At 53.4% G+C, this 27,595-nt stretch overlaps 1 protein-coding gene across 1 annotated transcript in view; it reads right to left on the reverse strand.

Moving 5' to 3' along the window:
* Nucleotides 1-1,024: 1,024 nt before the first annotated feature.
* LHX4 (LIM homeobox 4) overlaps nt 1,025-27,595 on the reverse strand; it is a 43,884-nt gene continuing 17,313 nt past the window's right edge. The window contains exons 3-6 of the mRNA XM_058539941.1: nt 11,025-11,227; nt 5,349-5,503; nt 4,784-4,955; nt 1,025-2,617 (exon numbers count right to left, since the gene is read on the reverse strand). Coding sequence (XP_058395924.1) covers nt 2,223-2,617; nt 4,784-4,955; nt 5,349-5,503; nt 11,025-11,227 — 925 coding nt within the window. The 3' untranslated portion in view covers nt 1,025-2,222. The remainder of the gene's footprint in view (nt 2,618-4,783; nt 4,956-5,348; nt 5,504-11,024; nt 11,228-27,595) is intronic.

Genomic DNA, 27,595 nt, shown 5'->3' on the forward strand with positions numbered 1-27,595 from the left:
AGATCCCATGAGATACCACGCCAAGTAATCCAGCTGAGTCAGTGGTCTGGGTGGACAGTTTTTAAGTGGTTCATGGCCCAGCAGTCATTCTCCCGTGTATTGTAAGCAGCCTGCTAAGAACTGTGTGTTTGAGAAACTGTCCTCAGAAAAGACAGTTCCTTTTTCCTTTCCTTCATGTGGCTTGCTATCTTGCATTTGTGTCTCCATCCCCACCCCCAACGTTCACATTATTGAGGAATTCTCAATAGTACAGAATTGGCTTAACACACCATCATCTACACCTGGAACCTCGAGAAAAAAGTCTACATTTGCAGGCTCCCCAAGCAAAAATCACGACAGTTGCAGCACACCAAAAAATAAGGGTACACTACAAAATTGATCAGAGAAAAGATGGTCCAAAGGCTGATCCCGGGAATTTGCTGACTAGATATTTTAAAGAAGCTTAAGTGACCTTAGTTTAGTCCTGGAAAAGAGTTTACAAAAGATGCAGCAGCCAGAGGCTGCTACCACATGCGTGAATCTTTTCAGTCCTCAAAAGGTGACGAACCATTCGCAGAAGGAAGGGTCCATAGGGGCTTTGGCCCCATCACTTCATATGAAGAAAGGCAGTGCCTTGTTACCCTTTCCTACTCTGCTGATCTTGTCTAAGAGAATGGGAGGCCAGAAGAGGCAAACCACTGTTTCTCCAGGGGAGTGGAACAAATTCCACCTGGCTAAATTCCAGTGTGCACAGGGAGCACTTCCTGATGGACAGGTGTGTTGTGCATAAAGTGGGAGTCACAACACCATTCACGATGGCATTTCCCACAGAAGTGCAGTCTGTTGCAGGGGTGGCAGCTCATAAAGCAGGGGGTGGCCTTTCGGGCTTGGTGATGTGCTGTTACAAACCCGCAAGCCGAGAGTCTCCGCACTGCCTTTAAGGGCTGGAGAGCTCTGTCCTGAGCACAGGACCGGAGCACCACAGGGCCTGGCAGGAGTCTAGCCAGCAACCCACAGAGATGCAGCCCAAGGACCACTTGGAACGCTTTGGACAATTTTAGGGTTGCACCCTAAATTATTCCTTCCAACCAAGATAGGCAAAAAAGCATTGCTAGTACTTGGATGAGACCAAGACTATACTCCAGTGAGTAAGCTAGCACAGCAGAGAAAGCTCTCATTTGTAAAGGGCTGGGGAGGGTTGGCTGCAGGTGGAGGTGGGCTACAAGCTCATCTAAACCAACTCCTTCAAAACAGTCTCACACTATCCTTTCACCCTACAGGATGGGGAATGCTGGGAGACTGGTATCTGCTGATTCGGCTAAAGAGACTGCAAGTCTGGAATCCAAATGTGTCTACAAACATTTTCACTGATTGTCGTTCTGTTCTCTCCATATTTTAGCTTTGATCATTTTGTAACCCACAGCCTGTCTTCTGGAATAAATGATACGAGCAAATTAAAAAGGCACATTGTGCACTGGGGGGACTCGTTGGGCAGTCGCTGTGATGGTCCAGGGCCACTCAGCTCCAGCCTCAGAGTCACCTGCAATGAAAACCACTTCTTGCCATCAGGGATTCAGTGACATGGATGGGATTTCTTAAAAACAAAAACTGACAGATATTCTCTGGCTTGTATTTCTGGGTAGGGAGGAAGTCTTACTTTCCACAGGAAAAAAAAAAAAAGGAGGGAGCATGTTTTCAGTATCAAACTGGCCATCAAAGTTTTCACGGACCTTTAATAAGTGACTTTTTTATTTTGAAAATTAGGGTTCAATAACGGTGGTCCAGAAATCACTTTTGTTATACTCAAGGGCTGGGATGCCTCTACTTCAGAAATCTCAGTTCTGGCGACAGCAGTGGTTCGGGAGGCATCTCATGAGACATACCAGTCAGAGCAGAGTTCCCAAAGGCCAAGGTGGTCTGACAGTCACCTCGTGTTACCAAGCACCGAGCAGCCAAAGCCTGTAAGCAGGGCGGGGGAGGGAGCCAACAAGCCAGCACCCCAGCGCTCTAGGCTCTGCGCCCCTGTGCTGTGTTCTAAGAGGAGGCTGCTCTCCCACCACTTCCCTGGGAAAACAGTGCCCTAATGCGGTCTCGCGACCTCCTATGGATCAGCAAAGGACTTCCATTGAAAATAATGGAAATTCACATTGGTGCACTTTTGATCCTTAAAAGGAAAGTCTCTTTTGATCCTTGAAGACATTCTCTCAAGCCAGAAGGACTGGTAGGTTGGGAAGGAGAGATGTTTAAAAAGGAGGATGATCCATTTCATCAAGCCAAGAGGCTGGGCTAGTTGGAAAGTCGGGATAGCCTACACTGCTTCCTGTGGAGATGTCAGAGGTGGGTCCCCCAGCCATGACTCTCAGTGTTTGGCTTACTCCCTGCCCTGCATGTGCAATGATGCCCAAATTACTGTCCACCGTGTAATCCAGCCCATTGAGCAAAGGAGCGTGGGATGGCAGGGACGATATGGAGGATGGAGATTGGGGGATTCCATAGGGGCTCCCATCCCTCAAGTCCTGATAGGATTGTCCTGTCCCGTCCATGGAGAAGCTCCCATTCATTAACTGTCCACCTGTAACGTCCCCCACGTTGCCATAAATCCTATTGGTGTGGCCAAGTTCTGAGAGAATTTGATCTTCTGTGGACAAAAGAAGGGAGATTTATTGTCAGCCGCCAGGACTCCAGTGGTCCCCTGCTCTTCACAACCTAGGAATACACATGACCAGGAAAGAAGCCCCAGGATGGCAGCTGCCTTGCTGCCAAGTATGAGTCAGACACCAACATGGCATCCTGGCATCCAGAGTCTGACCCACATCAAGGAGAAAAACAGAAGGAATACCTGCAAAGACTAAACGCCCAGGTCCCAGAAGGCTGGACAAATGTTTGGTGATCTTGCTGGTCCCACGTGGCTGGTGTACTACGATACCCTGGCTATACTGAGGAATGTGAATGCCTGGGATTTGGTGGGTCATATGTTATCCACATCACAAATGGAGACTATGTACTGACAAGATTTAATCTGAAAGCTTTCAAGCTGAGAAGTGTTTGGTTTAGTTGGTTGGGAGATGGGCAGGACCGAATGGTAAGGGCGGCTGAGGACCACTCTAGACTTGTGTACAAAATCCTTCTGGTCTACCTGGAAAAGCGGTTCAATATCAAAGGACTTGGTGTCTGTCTCTATGGAATAAGCTCTTCACTAGGGACAAAGTATTGACTTGATTAAGGCAGATGGGCCTTCTTGTTTCTTGAAGAGTTTCATTAAGGGGATCTAATGGAATCTTTGCACCTGGAAGAATTCATCTCTCCAACAGAGGTGAGCAGTTTCTCAAGAAATAAAGGATTATATAATTACCTGGAGAGACCAATGATATGTCAACCTGGGGACCCACCTGCACTCAACAGAAAGGAGCTACAAAACAAGATTTAACAATCCCGTATCTTCCATATGTGGATTTCAGCAGCTCAAATGAGATTAAGTGGCTATCCCAACACTGCCAAAAGGCCTGGAAGATGAGCATAAGGCCCTTGTGCCCTTCCCAGAGCCCCACAGGGCACACCTCTAGGCTGAGCTACAGTCCTCTCAGGGCATCGTGCTCCTGGCAGGCAGCTTGTTCCATCCTCTGCCCCACGAACTTCCTTTTCTATTCCCACCGGGGCCTGGGCATCAAGGCCTCCCCAGACTAGACACCTTATCCCTGCTGACAACCTGCCCTAGGCCTGCTCCCCATTCCACCAGTGAAAATGCAGAGGGGGGAGGGGAGCTCATGCCTTTTACAGGAGGCAGGAAGATGAAGGCTTGGGTCACTGTAAATGGCCTTTATTTGTCCTTTTGCCTATTGCTGTCATCCCATATGCCCAGGGCCCTCTGTGGGAGCCACTGTGGGGACAGTCATGTCTTCCAAGAATAAAAATGTGCTGATCTTTCCCCAAACACATCCACAGTCAGTTGTGTTCATTGATCTCCACAACAACACTGTGAGATGGGCAAGGATGTGGTTATTCCCCATTTATAGGTGGGGAAACAGGCTCAAGAGAAGTGAATCGATTTGACAGAGCCACAAGTGGAAACCAGATTTCTGACCCCCAGCTCAGTACTCTTCCTCCCCCCCTCCACAACAGAAGACCTTCCACATTTGAGGACTCAATAAGGAGAACAGTTATGGCTATTTGCAAACAACCTGAAGACCCAAAACATGCAGTAATTTGCAATTTTGCTGATGCACAAATTTGAATGTAGCGCATGCGCAAAGCTTAGGTGCAGGGGACAGGATGAAGTGAGCGGTGGGGGAAGGGATTTCAGAAATGAGCCCAGTCCCCACCTCGCGTGCACTCACAGTATTGAGTTCCCAGGGCAAAGGGCCTGCCGAGCATGTCCTCCCCACCCACAAGGAGAGAAAGGAGTCACTCTAGGGGACCACAGGAGGGAGACCAGTGCCCCTCCGAAGGGGAGAAATGCAAAAGAGGGGCCAGGGACACAAGGCTAAGACAGCTACCCGTTCACAGCTGCAAGGGCTGGTGAGGGAGCCCCCAGTCAGCAGGAGAGGAGGGGAGGCCTCGGGGCCCGCGGTCCCAGGGAACCCAGCTTCTACGTCTCAGCAGCAGAGCTCTCTTGCTCTCTACTTCTTGTCCCATCTTGAAGGGTCACTACCATTTCCCCTATCCTTTACTGCAAGTCGCAGGGAAGAGCCTGTGTTCAGGAGGGAGTTGTCAAGGCCTCAAGAAAGATCCCTCCTGAGTGTCAAGGATTACTGTTTCCCAGGGGCCTTTCCTAAGGCCTCGGCCTCGCCCCTCCAGCCCTGCTCACCTCGGAAGCTCAGCTCACTGTCACTAACCCCACAGTCCTCGGCAGAGCTCTCCTTCTCCTGCTTGCTGCCTCCCCGGCTCCTCTTGACGCTCTTATAGAACTGTCCCCAGCGATGCCGCCCCGCGTCCTTCTTCAGGCGCTTCTCCTTGGCCCTTCTGTTCTGAAACCAAACCTGCCACACAAGCACAGGGACACACTCGGGGTGTCCACCACCAGCCCAAAGCCCCAGGGTCCCCGAGACAGGAGGCTGGAGACAGCGACTGAAGCCTCAGCACAGTTCAGGGCCAGGAGTGTGACGTGCCCACCACTCCCTCTGCTTGGGCCTCAGAAATCTGTCTCCGATTCCGGCAAATTCCCAGGGTCATGGCCCTGAGCCCAGCTCTCCAAGGGGCTCCGTGACACTGCTTACTGTTCCCTAAGCCTCCCTCGTGTGGAGGGCACAGAGGCACTGACAGGCCCAGGACACCCTCCATCCCTGCCCTGCCCCAGGCCTGTCAGGAGTGGCCTGGGCCCGGGACCCCAGCCAGCAAAGGAGGCCTGGGGGCCAGGGTAGCTGGTGTCTCACCTGTACAACCCTCATGTCCAGGCCTGTCTCTGAGGAAAGCTGCTCCCGCACGTGCCGGGCGGGCTTGGGGGAGTTCTTGTAGGCATTCTTTAACGTCTCCAGCTGCTTCGCTGTGATGGTGGTCCGGGGCCGCTTAGCTCCGGCCTCTGAGTCATCTGCAATGAGAACCGCTTCTTACTGGGTTTGGCCTATCTGAAGCAGCTGAGTCTCGTCCTCGTTTCCTCACGTAATCTTGCCCACTATGGGCAGAGCAGTGGCGAGGAATGGTGGACGTCAGAGGGGAGTGGTCCCCACCCCCGTGGAGCCCACTCCCATACTACAGGCCTTCTCGAGTCACTGAAAGGTGAGGACAACTGTCCCCCTCCTTCCCTCAACTCCCAGCCTCTCCCTGCCTCTCCCCGTCCCCTGCCAGCCCAGCCACACAGGGCTTTCATCAGACTGAAGGTGTACAGTTCCACGCATTTCCCTGTCATGACAAACACTCTGGTTGGACACCCTCGTGAGTTACTACCAGGGCTGTGAAGGTGAACGAGCCAGGATGAAGTCTGTGGTCTGGGCAGCCCCAGCCGCCCCTGCCCCTCCTCCCATCAGGAGCTTCCCATTTCCCCAGGTCCCACCCATGGCCTCATTGCCTTTGTCACAACCTCACTGGACTCAGAGTAGGGGTGACTTGCGCATTCACTGGTCGTCTAAGCAATGTTCATAAATTATGGGTCAGAACCCACTAGTGGGTTGTAAAGTCAATTTAGTGGATCAAAAACTAAAAGAGGAAATAAGATGAATGGGATGGGATGGGATGGGATGGATGGGAGGGGATGGGATAGGAGGGATGATGGGATGGGATGGGATGAGATGGGATGGATGGGATGGGACCAGATGGATGGAATGGGAGGGATGATGGGATGGGATGGGATGAGATGGAATGGGGTGGGATGGGAGGAATGGGATGGGATTGGAGGGTTGGGATGGGATGGGATGAGATGGGATGGGATGGGAGGAATGGGATGGGATGGGAGGAATGGGATGGGATGGGGTGGGATGGGATGGGATGGGATGAGGTGGGAGGGATGGAATGGGATGAGGTGGGAGGGATGGGATGGGAGGGATGGGATGGGAGGGATGATGGGATGGGATGGGATGATGGGATGGGATGGGATGGGATGGGAGGAATGGGATGGGATGGGATGGGAGGGATGGGATAGGAGGGATGGGATGGGATGGGATGAGGTGGGATGGGATGAGGTGGGAGGGATGGGATGGGAGGGATGATGGGACGGGATGCAACGGGATGGGATAGATGAAGGCAAGTATTGTTTCATGAAACTTGTTGAGTGCTCAAGGTATGAATATGTGTGCTGAGTTGAAACGTAAAATGAGTTTCTTACTGTAGATCATAGTCAAAAATTTTGTGTGTGTGTGTGAGGAAGATCAGCCCTGAGCTAACATCCATGCCAATCCTCCTCTTTTTTGCTGAGGGAGACCATCCCTGAGCTAACATCTATTGCCAATCCTCCTCCTTTTTTTCCCTTTTTCTACCCAAAGCCCCAGTAGATAGCTGTATGTCATAGTTGCACATCCTTCTAGTTGCTGTATGTGGGACGCGGCCTCAGCATGGCCGGAGAAGCGGTGCATTGGTGCGTGCCCGGGATCCGAACCCGGGCCGCCAGTAGCAGAGCGTGTGCACTTAACCACTAAGCCACGGGGCCGGCCCCAGTCAAAATTTTTTGAAAAACACTGAAGAGTGTTCAGGACAACACACTGCCTGATCAACAGTCTTCAGTGGATTCTGAGCAGACAAGCTTCAAGTTGTTGTTAGTCAAAGATTAGTTTATTCTTAGCCAAAGTCAGGCACAGGGAGAGGCACCTGGGCGGTTCAGGAGCATACAGCCAGGTGTCAGTAGTTCACGTCCTCTCCCGGCACTCAGACTTCCGTCCTCTGCATTCTCCGACCCCTGTGGTCACCAGGACTCAAGACAACAACTGCGGCCCCGGCTCTCCCGGTTCTCTGGGGTCCTCCATGTGTGTCCTTTAAAGTGTCTCTGCTACATTCCTACCTTCCTCCCTTTCTTTTCTCGTTCCTTTCCATTCAAGAAAACCCTCTCTGAGGAACAGCAATAATAATAGCCAATCCTTATTAAGTGCCTACTATGTGCCTGGGGTTGATCGAAGAGCTTTACATGCATACAACCCTCAGGACAATTCTGAAAGGCTTTTCTTGGAGTCAGAAGACCTGGGTTCAACATTCTTGAGTGAGTGACATGGGCAGGTTACCTCCCCCTCTGAAGCCTGGGCAACACCACCTGCCCAGGGGGGCAGCATGTTGCAGGAATTAAGTCGTGTGCAGCCCAAGTCCACACTACAGCCACGCACACAGCGGAAGGTGGACGAGGCCCAAGTCTTCGCTTCTCCTCGGGCTGTTTTCTTCTCCAGGAGAGCCACCATCATCCTCAAACCCCCGCCACCCAATTCCCTCCCTGGAGTCTTGGACCCAAAGTGGAAGGATTCCAGGGCCGCCATGGCAGATACTGAGGAAAACCTCCAACGTTCTTTACTTTAAATTCTGTTACAAGGAATTAGTCCCTTCAGGCCATATTTATAGAGATTACAGCATGACTGCATTTGATGCAAATACGAAATACTGCACTTTTAAGATATCTATACAGTCTTTATATATAAAATTTGGAATAATGAAACACCAAAAAAAGTTTAATTCATCCAGAATTGCTTAATTTCAAAAGAGACTGGCCTAGTGAATTAGAAATTGTTTTCATCACCGCCAGATGGTAGCGCCACTGGGAAATGCCCCTGTCATCCTGGGTTGGTGGCCCGCTGGTTCTGCACTGCTGTCTATGTGCACAGGACTTCCTTCTTGAGATTATGGGGACTATTATGCTGTTATTTTAACATTCGCTGTTATTATAATTTAAAATCTTTTTTATATCCTATAACAATGTCATCCAAGTATTCATTAAGTAGCGGTGGCAGTGCTCGTGCTGAAAAATGTACCCAAAAATCAATAACTTTGGTACGGAAGTTAAATGTGATAAAACGCTATGAGGAAGGCCAAGCAAGACCATGATACCCTGGGCTGTTAATTTAGGAGAGAGCCTTCTGCGCGGTATTAGAGATAGTGCTGAGAAAATAAAAAGTAACGTTAAGGCAAAGATACACTTCACAGCTTATGGATTTATGTGCTCCCAGAATACATCCCCCCTACACTTTTTATATTAATTCCTATGGGAAAATTAGTCTTAAAATATGTTAGTTTTGAATTATGCAAGGTCTCCTAGCACTTGTCCCTGGCCTAAAATGCAACCTCATTATATTGAAAATGCAAATATTCAGGGAGATGTAACAGATGAACAAAATCATTCACACCAAGGTACAAATAGCTGATACTGGATCCTTTGTGGAGCACAAGGGAGGGAACTGTAAGCCTGAAAGAGGGTTTGGATTAGCAAGGAGGAATTAAAACATAAGAAAGAGCGGAATGTCCCATAGCAAACAACAATGATCACTCAGATTTCACAGGATGGAGGGGCCCCTGCCTTGCTGACAGCCAGAAGCAGGAGGAACACATCAGAAATACTGTGTAACCTTCAGCCACTTGAAAACCTAAAGCAGATCTCATCTCCCTGTTTGCATTTCTCTTCCACACTGGTCTCACCCTCATTTAATATCCCATTCCACAAGCGTCATCCTGTATAAACCTCGGGAAGCAGCCCTATGTGGCAAGTGCTATTATCCCCCAGAGAGAATAGAGAGCTGAGAAGCCAAGGCTCCACTAGTTACACAACTTGCCAGGGGACCTTCAAGTAAGTGAGTAGCCGAACAGAGATGCCTACCAGCCTCTGATGCCAAACCCAGTGTCTTTCCATTGTCCTCCGGAGATCTGGAGGTGCAAATAATCCTCGATGAAAGTGTTCGCCCCACTATGTCATTCCTGCCTCCCCAGCTAGTCTCCCACTTCTCTTGAACCATCCACAGCAGCAGTGGGCACCAGGCCGCGAATGTTCAGGGTCTAAACGAGGCCTCGGACAATGAGAAGCTGCCGAGGGCCCTGGGGGAGATCATGCATTCCTAGTATCTCTGGTGAAGGGCATCAGAGTTCCAAAGGGAGCTTGGATCTCTGAGTCCATCTGCTTTGATGGTTTATCCCTGACAAGACACCCTAATCTTCTGTGACATCATGATTGACTCCAAAGCAACAGCATTGAGTGAGTTTTAAGGAACCAGAGCAGATTAATACATTAAGGCAAAGAGCCTGAGAATGGGCTTGCAGAGGCCCTGGAAAGAGGAGGAAAGAGACGGAAGGCCTGTCCACCCTGAAAGGCCAGAGCTGTGGGGGTGGTGGGAGGAGAGAGCGGAAGACCGTGACGCAGGCGCCCCTGCAGCGCCATCCTTCCCACCTCCCCCCAAGCTTGCTCCAGCTGCCACACCAGAAGGGCCCCTATGAATTACCTCTGCCTCCTCACCACCACAAACCCCGCATTTTAAACTGCCTTTATTTAGCAAAAGACTAATTTCTCCATGTATTGATCAGATCTATATAACATGTGTGTGGGCCCAGGAAAGATCTAGAAAGAGATACATGAAATTGTTGCCTTTTTTTTTCATCTAGCCCAGAGCTGTCAGTGAGAGCTACCTTCCACAGTAACACCCTGAGCTGATAAAAATTCTAGTCAAAGGCAAACGATCCTGATGTTTTGTGAGTATGTGCATCTGGGAGTCCCAGGTCGAGTTTGGCCAAATGCCAAATCTGGAGCCAGGGTGGAGGGCATACACCTGCAGGCACAGCTGTGAGTGAGGAGCCCGAGGTGGGGCTGCAGTGGGGGCGATCAGGCTTGGCCTTCCTGAGGGGAGCTCAGGGGAGTCGGGGGTCCAAGCCCTGTCTAGGCCCTGGGAAGACCCAGGGCTGCCCAAGAATGTGGCATTGGAGGGCAGGCGCATCTGCTGCCCGGGCTGCCCCTGTGAAGGCAGGTTTTCCAGGAGGGGCTGCTACATGCTGGGGCCTGACATCAGCCTCAGCCTGTGCCGTGAGCTGCTGCTGCAGAGTGTGGACGGTGGCCCTGAGGGGTTGGGGGAAGGGTGGCCAGGTGGGTGGGGAGTCACATGGTTAAGTTGGAGTCTCCCTGAATCGGGAGACTGGCTAAGCACTTGCTCCTGCATCAGCGGCTTCGGGAGACACAAGGAGTCATCACCCCTAAGCCCCTGCCCTCGAGAAGTCCGCAGTCTGGGGGGGAAACAGAACACAGTTCACTAAAATACCGCTGACTGTTCCAAGGGTAGCTCAGGCCAGTGCCAGGGCTCTCACTGACGGAGGCCTTTGAGGAGCAGGGGTGCTGAGGTAAATGTGCACCCCGATATACAAGACTAAGGGGCAACCCTGTGCACTGTCCACTGTAGACAGAGCACCCTCCCAGCCCCATCCCAGGCAAGGTGCCACCACAGTGATGAGCACAAGGTCCCTGGCTGCTCCTGGGCGTGTGGGAGCAGGCGTGCTCTCAGGAACCATAACCTGATTAATGGGGGTGCTGAGAATTAACCCTCCCCACAGAGATCTGGGAACGCTTCTCGGAGGAGGCAGGCAGCTCGGACTCAGGCAGGACCCCTCAGGCAGAGGGCCTGGCCTGGACAAAGGCCTGGAGGAGGGACCTGCAGGGCAGCGCTGCTTACCGTTCTGCTTGGCCGTCTCGTAGTCCTCCTTGCACACCAGCCGGCCGTCCTCCATGAGGTAGAACTCGTCCCCCGTGGCCAGCTGCCGGCTGCAGATGATGCAGGCGAAGCAGTGCAGGTGGTAGACAAAGTCCTGCGCCTTGCGGACCACCTGGGTCGGGGGGATGCCCTGCTGGCAGGCCGTGCATTTTGTGCCGAAGCGCCTGTCAGGGCAGCAGGAAAGGATTAGAGCACAGGGGGTGCCTGGCTTCTCCCACTTCCCATCGGCCCCTGTCCTACCTCGCCACTCCAGGGTGTCCGTGGGCATCAACTCCTGGGCCACCCAGGGCTTACCATCTGGTCCCCTCTGCCTCCAACTGGCCTCACTGCTTTGTACCCTGGGCTCTTAAACCACAAAATGAAGGGGCTGGATCAGAACTAGAGCCTCCAGGGCCTTTTCCGAGGCTGGCAACCCAGGGCTCCAAGTTGCCGATGAACACTCCATCAACTCGCCGGGGGCCGTAGGAGTTTCTAAGTCCCTGTGAGCAGACTGCTTCACCCTCCACCTCCTGGTTCCTTCAAGTTTATCGTGAGGCCTAGAGGACCAGCCCCACAGGGCGACTGTGCGCGCCCATGGGCTGAGTGCATAAGCTTCCAGCAAAACCCCTCTTCACATGCTCCCACAGGAGGAGTCCAAGTGACTGGGAGACAGCACGTGCCAGTGTCCATGCCAGAGCTCTGGAAAAATCACACTTTGGCAGCAGAGCGGGGATCTCTTGAGGGCTTCTCTCTCCTGTTTCTCCCCTCCATCCAGCACACAACAAAGCCCCCAGTGCCAGCCTCCATCCCCCTTCCCATGCACAGCCGCAGAGATGTGGTGGTCTTTGAGTGGACCCAGGAATCTGCATTTTCATGCCCCTGTGCCGTTCGGGGCAGGGACTCTGCAGACCTCACTTTGAAAAATGCTGCTTCTGACCTCTCCCTGGTCTACATCTTTCTGGACCAGCACCAAGGCAAGAGGAAGGTGGCTGCTGCCACCCTGGGCCAAGGCTGGGAAGGGAGGAGAAGTAGACACATTGAAAATATGGCCCAGTGGGGTCATTTAAGCCCCTTTCCCCATTCTGGCCATAGACATAGAGCCACACCAGTGGCCGCAGAGGCCAGAGGGGAATTCGTGGCCAGTGTAGACGTGGGCGATGAAGGGGGGTGCTCCACTGCAGGTGAGCCTTCCCTGCTTCCGGAGGGAGGCGGGAGGGGTTGGGGAGGCAGGGGCAGAGTTTAAAACAGCAATCAACCTAATTATTCATGACATTTCACACAGCAGAACTTTATCTTCTTCAGGATGAAAGACTTCGCCTAATGGATCTGGAGAAGGTTTGATTTTAATGGTCCTTTTAACTAATGCTTATAGGCAGCCTGATTTCCCCTGAAAGGACAGTACATATTTCATCCACATTAATACCAAATAAATTAATTATGGTCATGGCTATCATGATGAATCCCAGATTAATGCAGAATGATGGGGCTCTTATGCAGTAATGATACCTGCTGGGGGGCTTCAGGGGCCTGCAGCAGGCGGGGCAGCTGCGGTTCAGAAGTCCCCCCTCCCGGGGACACGGTGTCACAGAGAGAAGTGGGGAGCCTCTAGGTTCAAATGGGTAACCCCAAAAGATCCAGGAATGTGGTGCAGCGGACTGCTCATCTGAGGTGAGATCTGAGAAGGGTGCTGGGTGTGAGGGGCTCAGGCATTTGGCTTGGAAGGACCCCAGACATGTGAACTCCTGAAAGGCCTCTTGGTTCTGTGGGGCTCAGGATGGGCTCTGTAAACCACCCCTGAGTCGTCCAAAATGGTGCATCAGGAGGGGCCAAGGCTTTCATCAGATTTTCAAAGGGGTCCAGGACTCGCAAAAGTAAAGGTAACATTCGTTGAATAAATATATCAATGAATAAAGAACCACGCTTTTAGAGGCTGTGTACAGAGACAGCTAAAACCAAGGATGGAGAACAAAGTATACTGTCAGTCCTAGACAGTTCCGTACCTCCCAGAACACAAGCGAGAACCAGGCTTCTTTGACAACTGCTGTCTAACCACGTCACCTGTATTAACGAGGAAGGCAGGCAGGCACTCAGCTCTATCCTGTGAGTGTGTGTGTGTGTCTGGGGGACAAAGAGAAAGGAAGCCTGTATATGTGTTACTAGAGTGTGTTTTCAAACGCATGTAGTTTTTTTTATATCCAGTCCAAGCCAATTCACAAAGCAGGTGTTCAAAATGAAACAATGCCGTCATCATGCTCACTGCAAACCCTCCCCAATGAACCACCAAAACTCCAGAGTGTCCAAATCCATCACTGCCAATGCTGGAGCAGAAGCAGCTCCAGAAGAACTAGAGTTTTCCAAAAACCAAGTCCTATCTTGTGGCCAAAACAGGGGGGCGGGGACAGGAGGAGGAGCGGGGTGAGGAAGAGGGCCGAGGGAGGAGGAGGGCTGAGGGGAGACTCCAGAACGGGGCACAGACCCTCCAGCAGCCTCGCCCATGGAGAGGGCCACGTCTCTCTCCCCACTAAAAAGCAGACAGTGGCTTTCAGTAACCAGAAACCCAGTTGACACCAGAGCCCCAGAGACATGAAGGATAACGGGAGTATAAATTTAATCTACATACCGACAGTGATTCATGCACAAGGGTGGCAAGTGCACAAGAAAAATGAAAAATAAATGGACTTTCCCACCAGCGTTTTTTAGCAATTGAAGCAATTTTCCTGATTGTGGGATTTATACCGATGGTAAGTAGAGGTTGCTCCTTACTACCTTTCTCCCCTGGAGCATAGCCAACGGGACCCTCGCTGAGGGGACTGTGTGCACCCCCTTGGCCCACAGGGCTCCCCCAGCATGGCCACGAGGGGCAACCCTATGCCTACTTCTGGTCAGAGCCAGTGGACTGGGAATAAGGTGCTGTCCTGTGTGGGTGTGTATGCGATGAAGACACTGTCTCCGAGTTTCCTGATTTTAGACCAGCCAAAGTCACCGATGAGAAAGCCACGGCCTGCATAGGCCACACGACTTGTTCTGTGACAGACAATAATGAGACGGACATGGTTAAAATTCCCTGGTCCAGAACGAGGTAAAACTGTGAATTTGGCTGCTACACAGAGACGCAATAGTCTAACCAATCTGACCAAATTTGAAGGATGCTGGGGGTGGGGGCAGAGCTGGACACCTGCCAAGGAAGAGGCTCCCGAGGGATTTTCCAGGCAGTACCCCCTTCATCCCATCACTGAGCGCCTACTGTGTGCAGTGCCCTGCCCACTCGAGTGCAAACCGCACTGGCCTCGCTCACCAGAAGGACAATCTCTCTGGTCAGCCCTGCCTGGCCAGGCCTCCAAGGACAGCTGGTCTCCCCAGAGAAAGCAGCTGGAGCCGATCCAAACGACAAAGAAAATGCAAGGGAAGACTTACATTACTTTCCTCCTCAGACCAACATCACTGGCAATTCTCTCATCCCAGCCCAGCACGCAGCAGGTAAGCAACAGAGACCCACCGAATGAGTGAGTGAATGAATGCATGAATGAATGAATGCACGAACAGCAGTCAGACACTCAACATAAAATAACAGCAGCTCCTGTTGAAAGTTTTTCTAAGAAGGGAATTGAACCGGGTTGAGATGAGGCCCGCAGTTTACTGAAACAAGAAACTTCCCAGCCCACATTGCTGTCATCAGCACACTCATTCCACAGATGTCTCCTCAGTGCCCAACCTGAAAGGTGGGTGTTATGACACCTTCTAACAGATGGGAAACTGAGGCTCAGGCTGGTGAGGCGCCAGCCACAGCTCACACAGGCAACAAGTGAGAGAACCAGAGTTGGCACTCGGTGCTTCTGCCAACACAGCTGGCACACGGCGGGCAGTAAGGCAGTAAACCTCCACTGAGAAGCCAGCTGTGGTGCCCCTACCCTAGCATGGAGCTCAGGTAGAGGGGCCCTGTCCCCCTCACGCATCCCCAGCTACTCTGAGCCACTGAGCAGGAGGCTCCCCGCCCTGCAACACAGGGGCTGCCCTGAGAGTCTTCACCGCAGGGATGTCCACCCCAACACTCCGACCGACCCTGCTCACCACCTTCCTCGCCCCTACAGCCAGGTCAGCTGTGAGAGGCCTGGGCCTGCCGGCCGGGGAAACGCGCCAGACATCACAGCCGACATTCAGGGGCTGCCCCTCTCCCCGGGAATGGGGCCAGGCCTGTGTCCTCTGTCTCACCCTCTTCTCCAGTGCTCAGCCTGAGCTCCCGTCCGCCTGTTTATCTGTCCACCCCTGCTGCTCTTGACAGGCCTGGCAGGACCACTCTCGAGCGCAGGGACAAACTTGGGGGTTTCCGGATCCTGCAGAAAGAGGGAAACAGGCAGGCCCTGCAGGCACCACACCTTCTAGAAACAGTTACACATAAATCCTATATCACTGATGTTCTGGCACACGCCTGATTTTAAGTTTGGTCCTACAATCAGGCCAAGTACAATATTCTGGTCACCAAAACACTACTCATAAAGCAGCTCCCATTCACCAAGCCCTACTGAGTCCCCCTGTGCTCACCTAATCTCACTTACCCCTCACCACCAGCCCTTGGACCATCCCTCCCCACCCTCCTGGGGCAGTCAGTGCCCCCCAACACTACCCCCATCCCTTGGCGAGGTTAGCTCCTGGCTCACCATCACTCTCGCTGCCCCTCCCGCCACAATTCGTGGTGACTTCAATATCCACACAGACAGTCCTTCCTGCCCTCGCCCTCTCAATCCTTTGCCCTCTTCTCCCAAAGGTCATGGCTTCCACGCTTCCTCAGCCACTCACTCCCTCGGTCTACCCCAGACCTTGTTACCAGGAACTGTAGCTCCTGCAGGAATAACTTCCCACCATCCCACTGTCTGACCACCACCTCCTGTCCTGCCAGCTGGCTCCCTGCAGCTCCCTGACTCCCACGATTCCGCAGCCCGGCCGGGACCAGTTAATCCTTTTCACATCCCTCACTCCCTTGTGGCCGCGCTTCCCTCCTTACCCAGCAAAGACTCCATGGTTCATCTTACTGATCCCTCCCTTGCACATGCCCGCAATCCTGGCCGGCTCTCAGCTCTCAACCTTCCGCCTTCTCCACCCAGCACCGGGTGTCTGAACAGAGCTGAGGGGACATGCCACCTCGCTCACTGGGCTCACTTTATATTTATGATCCTGACCTCGCGAGGGCCTGGGAAACCACAATTCACCTCCCTGGTCCATTCACTCCCCCACCCTCCCAGATACTGTCTCTCTCTCAAGCCCCGCATCCTCAGTCTCAGCTCGTGCCGGCTTCCTGTTTCCTGAGAGAAGAGAAGCTCTCAGAAGACCTGCCGTGCACTCGCGCTATCCCATCCACCCACCTGCCCCCGCTTCTCTCCGCTTCCTGCAGCTGAACCGTCTGTGCTCCTGCTCAAGGCCGACTGCCCACCTGGGCACAGAGGCCATTCCTTCTTGCCTAATAAGATCATCCTTCCAGCAACTGCCCCCTTTGCCTCCTGCATCATTAATTTTTCCCTCTCTACTAGATCCTACCCAGCGGCATACAAGCATGCTATTATTTCTGCCGCTTAAAAAAAACCCTCTCTTGACCTCGCATTTCCCTTCATCTAACACCTATTTCGCTACTCCCCTTAGAGCAAAACTCCTCAAAAGAGAGGTCTATACGCAGGGTCTCTAATGCCTCTGCTCCCATTCTTCTCCTGAATCCACTCTGATGGTTAATTTTATGTGTCAACTTGACTGGGCCACAGGGTGCCCAGATATTTGGTCAAACATTATTCTGAGTGTATCTGTGAGGGTGTTTTTGGATGAGATTAACATGTGAATCGGTGGACTGAGGAAAGCAGATTGCCCTCCCCGATGTGGATGGTCCTCGTCCTATCAGCTGAAAGACTGAATAGAACAAAAAGGCTTCTGCTCCCACAATTAAGGGGGAATTCTTCCTGCCTGACTGCCTTGAGCTGCCACGTTGGTCTTTTCCTGCCTTTAAACTCGAACTGAAACATCGGCTCTTCTTGGGTCTCCAGCCTGCTGGCTTTGGACTAGAACTCAGGCTCTCAGCTCTCCTGGGTCTCCCACTTGCTGACTGCAGATCTTGGGGCTTCTCAGCCTTCAAAATCACGTGAGCCAATCCTTATAATAAATCTCTTTGTTTATTTAGAGACACGCACACATCTCTAATCACACACACACATCCTGTTGGTTCTGTTTCTCTGGAGAACTCTGACTAATAATACACATTCCAATCAGGGTGCCGCCTGCCGATGAACCCAGACTGCACTGGACAAGGTCACCGTGCCCCCTGCGTTGACAAGTCCAGAGGTCAGGTCTCATCTCCCCTGATGGCTCTCTCCCTCCTCCTCAGAACCCTGAGCTCACTTGGCCTCAGGACCAGCTCTCCTGGCTCTGCTCCTCCCCGCTGGCAGCCTCTCCTCCATCTCCCACACCTCTTCTCCATCTACTCCACCCCCCTGGGGATTTCACTCCCGTCCGCTGCCCAGACCTCTCCCCTAACCCCACACTGATGTATCCCACTGCCTCCTCAGCCTCTCTACTCAGATGTCCAAAACCAAACTCCCGATATTCCCCAGAATCTGCTCCCCCCGTGATCTTCCTCATCTCAGAGAATGGGGATTTCGTCCTTCCAATTGCTCGGGACACCCCCATCTGATCTGTCTGCAATCCTCTTGGCTCTACCCAAGTTGGCCCACTTCTCCCCATCTCCACCACTGCCTCCCTAGTTCACGCCACCATCACTGCTCACCCACAACTGCCTCGTAACAGGTCTCCTGGCTTCAGCCTTTGCCCAGTCTGTTCTGCACACAGTAGCCACAGAGATCCTGAGCCAGACCATCTCACTCCCCTGCTCGAAACCTTCCAGTGGCTCCCCTCTCACTCCAAGTAAATGGCCTACAAGACCCCACACCATTCGGCCCCATTACCTTCTAGCCTCCTCTCCTGCCCCTCTGCCCATTCCACTCACCCCAGCCGCACTGGCTCCTCGGGCCCTGCACTGCTGCTTCGGCTTTGAGTGCTCTTTCCCCAGATAACCACAAGGCTCACGCCTGCATTTTCTACAGCTCTCCCCTCAAATGCCAGATCATCTCACTCCCCTGCCCGCCTTCTCCAGGGGGCATTCCTTCACCACTTCCCCCCAGCACTTCCTCGCCCCCGCTCCGAAGCACTCATCTCTAATGCATGTGCTGCGCATTTCTTGCTTGTTTACTGTCTTTCTCCCTCTCTAGAAGGTGAGCTCCATGACAGCAGGACCTGTATCTGTTTTGCTCACTGCTGAATCCAGGGCCTGGAGCCTGGATATATGTGTCTGGCTCAGGATGTGTGTTTAGTGAATAAATAACGAATGACCAACGCCTGTGGTATGCATTAATACACGTCCCCCATTCACAGACGAGCAAACAAGTTCCGAGAGGGTAGGTAACCTGCCGAAGGCCTCACAGCCATAAACGGTGGAGCTGGGATTTGAACCGGCGCTCATCCTTATTCTTGGCCATTGGAAGGCAGTCAGTAGAGGCCGGCCCAGGCCCACGCCAGCCTCCCATGTGTGGGAGCTGCCACCACACGGTGCACCGTCCCGAGGAAACAAAATACTGCATAACTTAATTTTATGCTTTAATTGCTTGGCGGTGATTTACTGCAGGCCGTATATTTTTTTCCCAGCTGACACTTCCCTACATGTATTTCTTTTCTCTATCACCACACTTGACAGGTAAGTTGCTGATATTTACTGTTACTGTATGTACCAATATTTCCAACATATATCACCAGCACAGCCATGTCATGGGCACATAAAGTTCTGCCCAGGAGTGGTCAGCCTCCTCCAGACACAGACAGGGGCCATATTTGGAGAAGCCTGACACCAGAGAATGTGAGAGCCTCGGGGAGTGGGGACACAGCACCCCACCACGCACACACTCACACATACACCTCCCAGGCTCACCAGAACTGCCCCACAGGGCTCTGCTTTTTATTTGGGATCTTTAATATAATGTTTTTCTTTTTAATGAGCATTCAATATTATTTTGAGATGAATGCTACTGGAAAAGCTTTAGAACCAGTCCAATCCCCTCATTTAACACAGAAGGAAACTGGGGTCCAGAGAGGGATAGTGACTTGCCCAAGATCACACAGCTCAGTTAGTGGCAGAGAACGGGATAGAACCCAATCCTCCGCGTCCTTCAGCCATGCTTGTCTCCTTCGCTGCTGGGGGTAGAGTTGCTTCCCAAGAGGCAATGGGACATGGAGGATCCGACCCTCTTCTGCAAGAGTCCAGCCCACTTCCTTTAATTTTTGTAAACACTCATCAAACATGTAGAATGCACCAGGCAATTTCACGTGAGCTATCTCGTTGAAACCACACAACGGCCCTTATACGTAGGCATTATTAGTCCCTTTTCACAGGTGGAGACAGGCTGGGAGCAGTCGACCACCTGTGCCAACAACTCTCTCCCTCCTTCCCACTCCTTCCCCCCAGGCACCTAATCTGCCCTCCTTCCTCCAGGCTAATTCTCTGCCAAGGTGTTAGCTCAGCTCTTAGCAAATTACCCTGCACAGAAGAGCTGCCTGGGATGTTCGCTTAAAAGCAGAAAAGCCCTCCCTGACTCCTGATTCTGGGCCCAGAATCCACACTGTTAACAAGCCCCCCATGGATGATCCCAGTGCAGCTGCTGCCTGGACCACTCTTTCAGAACCCCCGTGTAAGGGATGGCCCTTACCGTGGCCCTCCTGCGGCATCTGCAGATTGCTTGCTGATTTTGAGTCCCTCAAGACCTCAGGACTCATTCTCAACGGTGGTGTGGCAGGCGCTGTGACAGGCAGCAGCACGGACCCCTCACACCACATCCCGGCTAACCCACTGTGCTCCCCCATAACGCCTGTCACAGAGCCCCACTCTGGTCTGCCGCTTCTTCTCAAGTGGGGCTTCCAGGGGCACAGACAGATCCCCAGAGCGACAAGCCAGAGACTGGCTCTAGCGGGACCCCCACGTGACCTCGGCCAGAGAATGGGCAGGAAATGAGGTGGAGCTGGATGGGGGCCCCAGAGTGCTGGCTCGGGAGTTTCAGGGCAGGAAGGCAGACTGGGGAGGAGAAATGAGGTGGGAGGGCAGCTGATGGGAAAAGCTTCCAGCGGTGCAGAGACGTGGTGACAGGGACCTGAGAGCGGACAGACGAGCGAGCGGGAAGGGAAAGAGAGGGCATTCTGGAGGTGGGAGCCGTGACTTGGTACCTGAATAGCACCAAGGGGGCAGGAGGGGAAGGAGAGAGAGGGAGGTGGAGCCTCAGATTAAGAGCAGGGGGCTGCCGCTGCCGGCGGGGGTGTTGGTCTCGGGGTAAAGAAGCGGCCCCACCTCCACTCGCACGTCACCCAGGTCCCTCTTTGCTCGGGGACCATGTTTCCACAGCCCAGATGCCGTCTGACTCCCAAGCTGATTTGCAACCATTTGGTTCCAAACAGATTCCCCACAGATTCAGCCCAGAAAAGTCTCTGAGATGCAGGTTCCTCAGATGTCAGGCGGCCTCCGCCCCCAGGCTGGGCTGGGGGAGGTGGGCAGACAGCGGCCGTGCTCGGGGCGGGGCGGGCAGACAGATCAGCCACGGACTCATCACCGCCTGATGTACGGCCTGGGGTCCCAGGGGGAGCCGCGCGGCTAAGTAATTGCTTCTGCCTTGATTACAGGCCTCCGCAAATGACTGTGGGCCTGGTCCCACCAGTGTGTTTGAATTTTACAAATTTCCACATGCACAGCCACTGTCTGGACCATCTGATCGTTACCTTAAAAGGTTTAATTTGCTTAGCGAGGGAATTAGACTATAAACTATTCAGAAATTATGGAAAGTCACACGTCAAAGAGACCCTCCTGCTGTGAGTTCCTTGACCACATTTTGCTAGATTGTGTGTGTGGCCCAGCAGGTGTGTAGTTATCAGAAATAACAAGTGGCTCGGCGAGAACAGGGCCCCACATTGGACCCACAACCAACCCCAGAACTGAAGGGGCCTCTTCCTGGAGCAACAGCATACAGGTTGGCTAGAGGCGGCCACAGGAGCACAGGCTGGGCCTCCTGCCAGAACTGGAACCCCCGCTCCGGGAAGCGAAGGCCGAGGGCTGCAGGTGCTGCCGCAGGGCTCTGACCCCACAGGGAAGGATGGCATCCTGTGGGGAAACTCATGATGCTCCTCACACCCCCCCATACCCAGGGGTGGACAGATGTTCCAACCTTCCCACCTGCCGTTGCCGCTGGACACAGGCCCCACCTCCTCACCCCAGGACTGCTGTCCAGCCCAAGGCCTTTTGTAGCCTCTGCCCCCAGACCCCTCCTCTCCTTGTCTCTCCTCCCTACATAGATACACCTCATGACCTTCATAAGAATAGCTACTAATGATGATAACTACTAAGCACTTCCTTCGTCTCACTCAATCCTTGGAGTAACTTAGAAAAGTGGATATTTTTATTCCCATCTCTTTTAGAGATGGGAGAGTGAGGCTCAAGGAGGTCTGATGCCCAGATTCATACTGAGCCTGGGTTCAAACCCAGCGCCCGCTCCCTCTGAGAAGCCCACCTCGCAGAAACATGAAGGGGGCCTCTCCCTCTGTGACCAGGTATCCTGTGGGCATCTGCCCAGCTGAGGGATGGAGGCCCTGGTCACGAGAGTGATGGGGCCAAGGGCACTAGTGAAGACCTGGCCCGAACCAGCGAAACCACCCTGTGGCTTGGCCAAGCATGGAGCAGCCGGAGCTGAAACAGGCTGTTCTGAACTGCAGGGATAAATCAGCAGCCGGGGCTCCAAGGACGCTGCTCACCTGCCCTTGGCAACAGTGCTGCTTGCTGAAGATTGACTGGTGGGGGAGGGGGCGTCGGCCGGGAGAAGCCTGGCCTCGGCTCCCCACTGACAAGCGACACAGCCGCCCTCTCTCCTGGTCCCCGGCAGTGCCCATCTCTGCCCGCCAGGCAGGGTGCGGGCCTCAGGGGCTGGGGACTCCCCCAGAGAAGATGACGTTTTAGACAGGACCACCCTGGAGTGGCAGTCTCCCTCAGAACACCTCCAACTCTTCCCCACAGCACCCCCTCTGCCAGGCAGGTGGGATCACATACCCCTGGGGGCCACAGGTGCAGCTTGAAGCTCCCGACAAACCTGGAATGTTCTGGAAGGCTGTGCTTTACCTTAAAAATGTGTATGAATGTTGCCCTCTCTTTGATTCTATAGCTATGTTTGTTTTCATATTATAATAATCGCTGGTATGTTTCCCACATCTTCATGTAAATCAACATGGCATCTTTATCCTATGGTTTATCCCCAGCCCACTACCGTGTGCCCTCCTCACTCTGCCAGGCTACCCCCACCTCCATCTGAGGAGTTCTAGGCTGTTAAAGGTCATCTCAACAGGAAGGTCTCAGAGCCGGGTGGGGGTCAGGGGTGGGACATCCAGCAGAAGCCAGCGCAGGCCCCACCCGAGGGAGAGCCCTGACAGCTGGCCCTCAGGGCTGCAGGTCATGTGGCCACAGTCTGAGCCAGAACCCCAAAGATATTGATAAAGTCCCTAGCATTGTGCTGGACACAGTTTACACATTATCTTCCCATTTTATAGCAACTCTGTGGGTCAGAATGAGCACCTTTTAACAGATAAGGGAATGAGGTTCAAAAAGGCCTGGTCACTCATTTGCTGACAACCAGCTAGTAAAAGACAGGACAGGGATTCAACCAAGCTCCTTCTGGGTTCACTAAACCACTCTGCTCATAAAATAACTCCCTTTTGGGAAATGCTCCCTTGTGCCAGGTCTTCTAAAGCAGGCACCATTAGCATTCCCATTTTCCCTGATGAGGACACTGGAGCTCAGAGATGTTAAGGACCTTGCCTAAGGGCACCCAGGCGGTGCTGACAGAGCCAGCACTTGAACCAGCTCCTGGAGCAGAGAACCCGGCCTGTCTTCACCAAGCTTCAGAGTAAGGGAGTGGCTGGGCTTGTCCCACGACCCAGTGATGAGGAGGGGACTCAGAAGCTCTACTCCCAGACCCCTGTTCTCCCAAGGCCCCAGTCCCTGTGCAAAGAGATAGGGGACCTGCGGCGTGCTGGACACACAGTCCAGAAAGGACTTTGTTAGCAAATGCAATGCAAGGAGTTGTTGGCTCCTCAACTTGTGATTCAGATTGTCATAGCCTTGGACCCACGCTGCATTAATCAACTCAGGGCCTCTCCTCTCAGGCCTCAAAATTGTATTTCCTTTGGAGAAAGGGGAGCCAAGGACCCAAGAGGCAAAAACAGCAAAAGTTAGCCAATGCTACTGAGCAAGACAGAGAGTTCAATAGCCCTGAAAGAAAATGCAACAACCACAGAGTACAACCCTCCACAATACTTCTTTCTTTGTCTGTGCACACACCAACATCGCCCTCTGCTGCCAGGCACCAGTATTACCGTGTCTCACAGGCTGAAGGCAGGTGGCAGGGTGACCTCCGGCTTTCCCTGGGTGTTCCTGCCACTTCTGAGGTAGTACCTACTGCCAGCGGGGCACTCTTCACATTACGGTCTTGATTTGCAAAACCTCACACAGAATAAAGGATGCCCCGTGGAGTTGTGCAAAGCAGTGGCTCTGCCCCTTGTTATGGGCAGAGATTTAAAATTTTGATCCTGGAATTCAGAACCCTAGTCCTGATGAGTGAGGTCAATGAATCCCGCCCTCTGCCTCTGAGCAGGGCTATGGGGCAGGTGTCACAAAAGGACTGTGCTTTTCCTTTTTATTTTGCTCAAGGAGCACAGAGAAGGGATCCTTCCTGGCTCTGACCAGGCATCTTCCAAATCCCACGGCTGAGAACGTTCCGAGGTGTGAAGGGTGAGTTCAAGAGCATGGCGCCTGCTGGTCCTCTCACAAGGCCGCCACAGGCAACTCCTGCAGCTCAGGGTGAGACCAGGGGGGACCCGGGGTTCCAGGGACTGCCCTGCCCCCTCCCGCCCCGCCTCATGTTCTCTCTGCTCACAGCGCCCCACTGCACGTGTGCCCCGGCGTGCCATCTGAAAGCAGGTGCCTGGTGACGTTTAATGAGCTGTAATGAGGAGCAGACCGCTCGGTTCTGGGCCATATCACAGCCTGAGCCCCCGGTGGGCAACGGGTCCCACGACCCCTGGGGATGGGAGGTGAAGCCACTCTGACCCTGGACAACTCCCTCCCTCCTCATCCTCACCTAGAACTGTGACTGCTCTACGAAACTGTGCCTGCAGCTGTGTCTTCCTGTACCGAACAGCCGGAGTCCCAAAGAGCTGGGTGGGGCCTGACCGCCTGGAAATCCAAGTGTCCTCCCTGGAGCTTCAGAGCTGCCTGGTCTTCATGTCCGGTGCACCCGCCACTGGCAATGGGGAGACTCACTTCAGCTTTAATTTCTCTCCACACCGCACTCCCATCATAGAGTTAACGACCTGGATCCAGCACTGAATCTGTGGCTGGCTCCCCTGCTTTACAAAAGGCGCCACACTGAGAAGGGGTCATTTTATGAAGCAGAGCAGTCCCATGGGATAAGGAGAATAACTGTGGCTGAATAACGTGCTGTGCATTTCCCAGGCAGCCTGGGCCCCCGGGACTCGCAGGACATCGTGTGAGGTACAGAAGAAACTGGTCACCAAGGCGCGCCATAAATTCACTATGTAATTTACTCTTTGCTGCATCAAACCCAGCAACGGCCTATGGGCAAGGCTCCTGGCCAGGTGTGAAGGCCGGGAAGAGAAAAACGAAAGACTAGCAAGCCTTTCCTCAAGCCAACAAGGAAGACCAAACAGGTGCATGAGGAATGAGCAGAGCAAGGCAGCTCAGGCTGAGTCCCCTGGGAGAGAGGAGGGAGAGGACGGCCACGGACTCACAGCTGTGGAAGGATGGGGAGACCTTGAGAGGGCGGACATCACCCCCGGACCATGAAATCGCCTGGGCCAGGGTGTGGAGGTGGGAAAATGCAGAGCATGTCTGGGAAAGGGCTCATTCTGCTGGGGGGTGTCGGGTACCCGAGGAAAGCAGTGAGCTAGGACTGGAAGGGAGGCTGGGCCCAGGGCAGAGGCTCTGATGGAGCTAATGCATCTGGCATGTTCTGTAGGCAGAGGGGAACCTGCTGAAGGAGCTGGAGGGAGAGGGTCAGGACTTGAGCTGTGAGGTAGGACGCTGGCCTAGTGGGGAGGCATGTGGGCTAGAGCAGGTGGGGGACCAGTCAGGAGTTACTGCTGAGCAAGGTCCTGGAAGGATCCAAATGAGGGCCGTGGCGTGGGGAGGCCATGGAGGCAGGGGGTGGGGGCACCAGCCTGAGTAACCGTCATTGTTATTTCTCATCTTGGACTTATGGCTTGTAGGCCTGTAGTAATCCCTCCCCAGCCTGCACTCCGGGCCCTCTTGGGTCCAGAGCGACCCTCTTTCTGTATCACTACTTCTCCCAAACCCAGACCTACACCAGAGGTGCTGCCCCTCCCTTTCCCAAACCCGGAGCCAGTCAGTCAAGGTCCAAACACCAGACAGGGCCCAGGGAAATGCCAGGGCTCAAAGGAGCTTCTCTGGTGACAGAGCCCTACGTCTGCAGCCCTAATGGGCTTGGCCTGCACCCCACAGGCTGGACCAGCCAGAGGTCTGACCCAGGGACATCTCAGCACCCACCCTGTCCCTAGATGGGCAAGAAGGCAATGTGGCCTCCTGCCTCACCCCTGGAGCTCACCGAGGCTTTCCAAAGGTACAGGGACAGACTGGAGGATGGTACACTGACCCTGGAAGCAGGGCCAGCTCACCCTACTCCCAAGGCCAGGCCCGCCCACGTGCTTTCTCCTGCCCTCCTCACACACAGGTTCACATTCACACGTACACACAGGTACACAGTGCATGTGTGTGTGCACGCGCGCACACACACACACACACACTGAAATTCACCCCATCCAGGGGCCTGTAAGAGCTGCCATGGTGCTTGGCTAGGCCACCATTGAGGGAGGAAGGTAGAGGCAAACTCTTGTTGCCCACTGCGAAAGGATCTGGTGGTGGGGACAGAAGTGCAGAAATGCCGGAATAAAGGAAAGAAGGTGAGGGTCAGAGTGGGGAAAGCAGAAGGAAGACTGGGAGAAGGGAGCAGAATACGGAAGGGCCTAGAGGAAGGGCCAAAGGCCGGTCCCGCGACTGGACCCCTCAAGGATTTGTTGGGTGTGCCTGTGTTAGCTCCCGCCCCTGCCCTCAGGTAGCACACATGCACAGACATGCACACACACACACCCACATGCGTGCATGCACATGCGCACACACAAGGAGAGAGCAGTGCACATTTGACCGAAGTGTGATGGTGACCATGAGTGCTGCCCTCGGAACACAAGTGGTTCCCAAGCTCACTTTCAGGTGCTTTTCAACTTATGTTGGACTAGAGAAATTGGAGAATCCACAGAAATTCAAATCACTTATTCCCTGCAGTTAAACCTTGGGGAGGATTTGGGAGAAATCGTGTTCTGTATCCACGCCTGGCATTTCTCCCCGCTTCTCCTCCCTCTCTCCAGAATACACAACCTCTGAAGGATGCCCGCCATCTCGCTGAGGCTTGCTCATTTGTGCCAAATGTTTCCAGGCCTTGGCAAGGCTCCCTGGCAGTCCCACCCACCTCCGTGCACCCCCATGGACCACCCACACTGGCTCCGTGTCACTGGCGGACGACCCTCACCTCCTGTTCTTGGCTTTGCTGTTGCCAGCTGGTCCACGTCGGCTGAGGCACCAGCCTAAGTGCCTTGGGTAATATTCTGGGAGAGAAGTCCCAGACTAAATGCCATGGAAAATAAATTCCAGAAGGTCCGCTCACCCTGACCCAAAGCTCCAACAGGATTTTTTCTGATGGACCCAATCCCAGAATGAAAAATCCAGGTCAGTCTTAAGAGTCAAGTGCCAGGCACTGTCCTAAGGACTTTACACATACTGACTCAGTCAAAGACAATCACAGCCCTCTGAGGTAGGAACTATTAGTATCAGCCCCATTTTACTGATAACTAAACTGAGGCACAGAGAAGTTAAGTGACTTGCCCAAGAGCACACAGCTAATAAATGAGTTCAAATCCAGTCAGAGTCTGGACTCTTAACCATCATGCGAAACTGCCTCTGCGTCATGTTTCCATTAAAAGCGATGACACTGACTGAGCCTCGCTAGACCTCTACCAGAAGCAACTCTTCTGAGCCTCTGAGGCTCTTGAAGCAGCCTAGAGAAACATAGCCACAGAGATTCCTCTACATTAGGGGAACCTCAAAGCATCCACTCTGAAAGCCTCGGGAATGACACAGCCAAGCGCCCTGAGGCACCAACTCACCAAGACAGAAGAGCATCTCCTTTTAGGGTTTGCAGGGATCTTTTGCCAGCCGCCCTGGAGAAGTCCGGCTCATGCCCTCCACCAGCTCCCCACCCCTGCCCCTTGCAGGGCTCAAGAGAGGCCGAGACCCTGGGCCTCAGGCAGTGATGGGGCTGGCTATCAGAAGGGGGACCTCAATGAGGAACAGCCTCTCAGCAAGAGGATTCACCCCCCACCCCAGGACGGACCCCCTGCCCTTCTCACCCCGCCTC

The sequence above is a fragment of the Diceros bicornis genome, chromosome 4 (genome assembly GCF_020826845.1).
Source record: "Diceros bicornis minor isolate mBicDic1 chromosome 4, mDicBic1.mat.cur, whole genome shotgun sequence".
In the NCBI taxonomy this organism is placed as follows: Eukaryota; Metazoa; Chordata; class Mammalia; order Perissodactyla; family Rhinocerotidae; genus Diceros; species Diceros bicornis.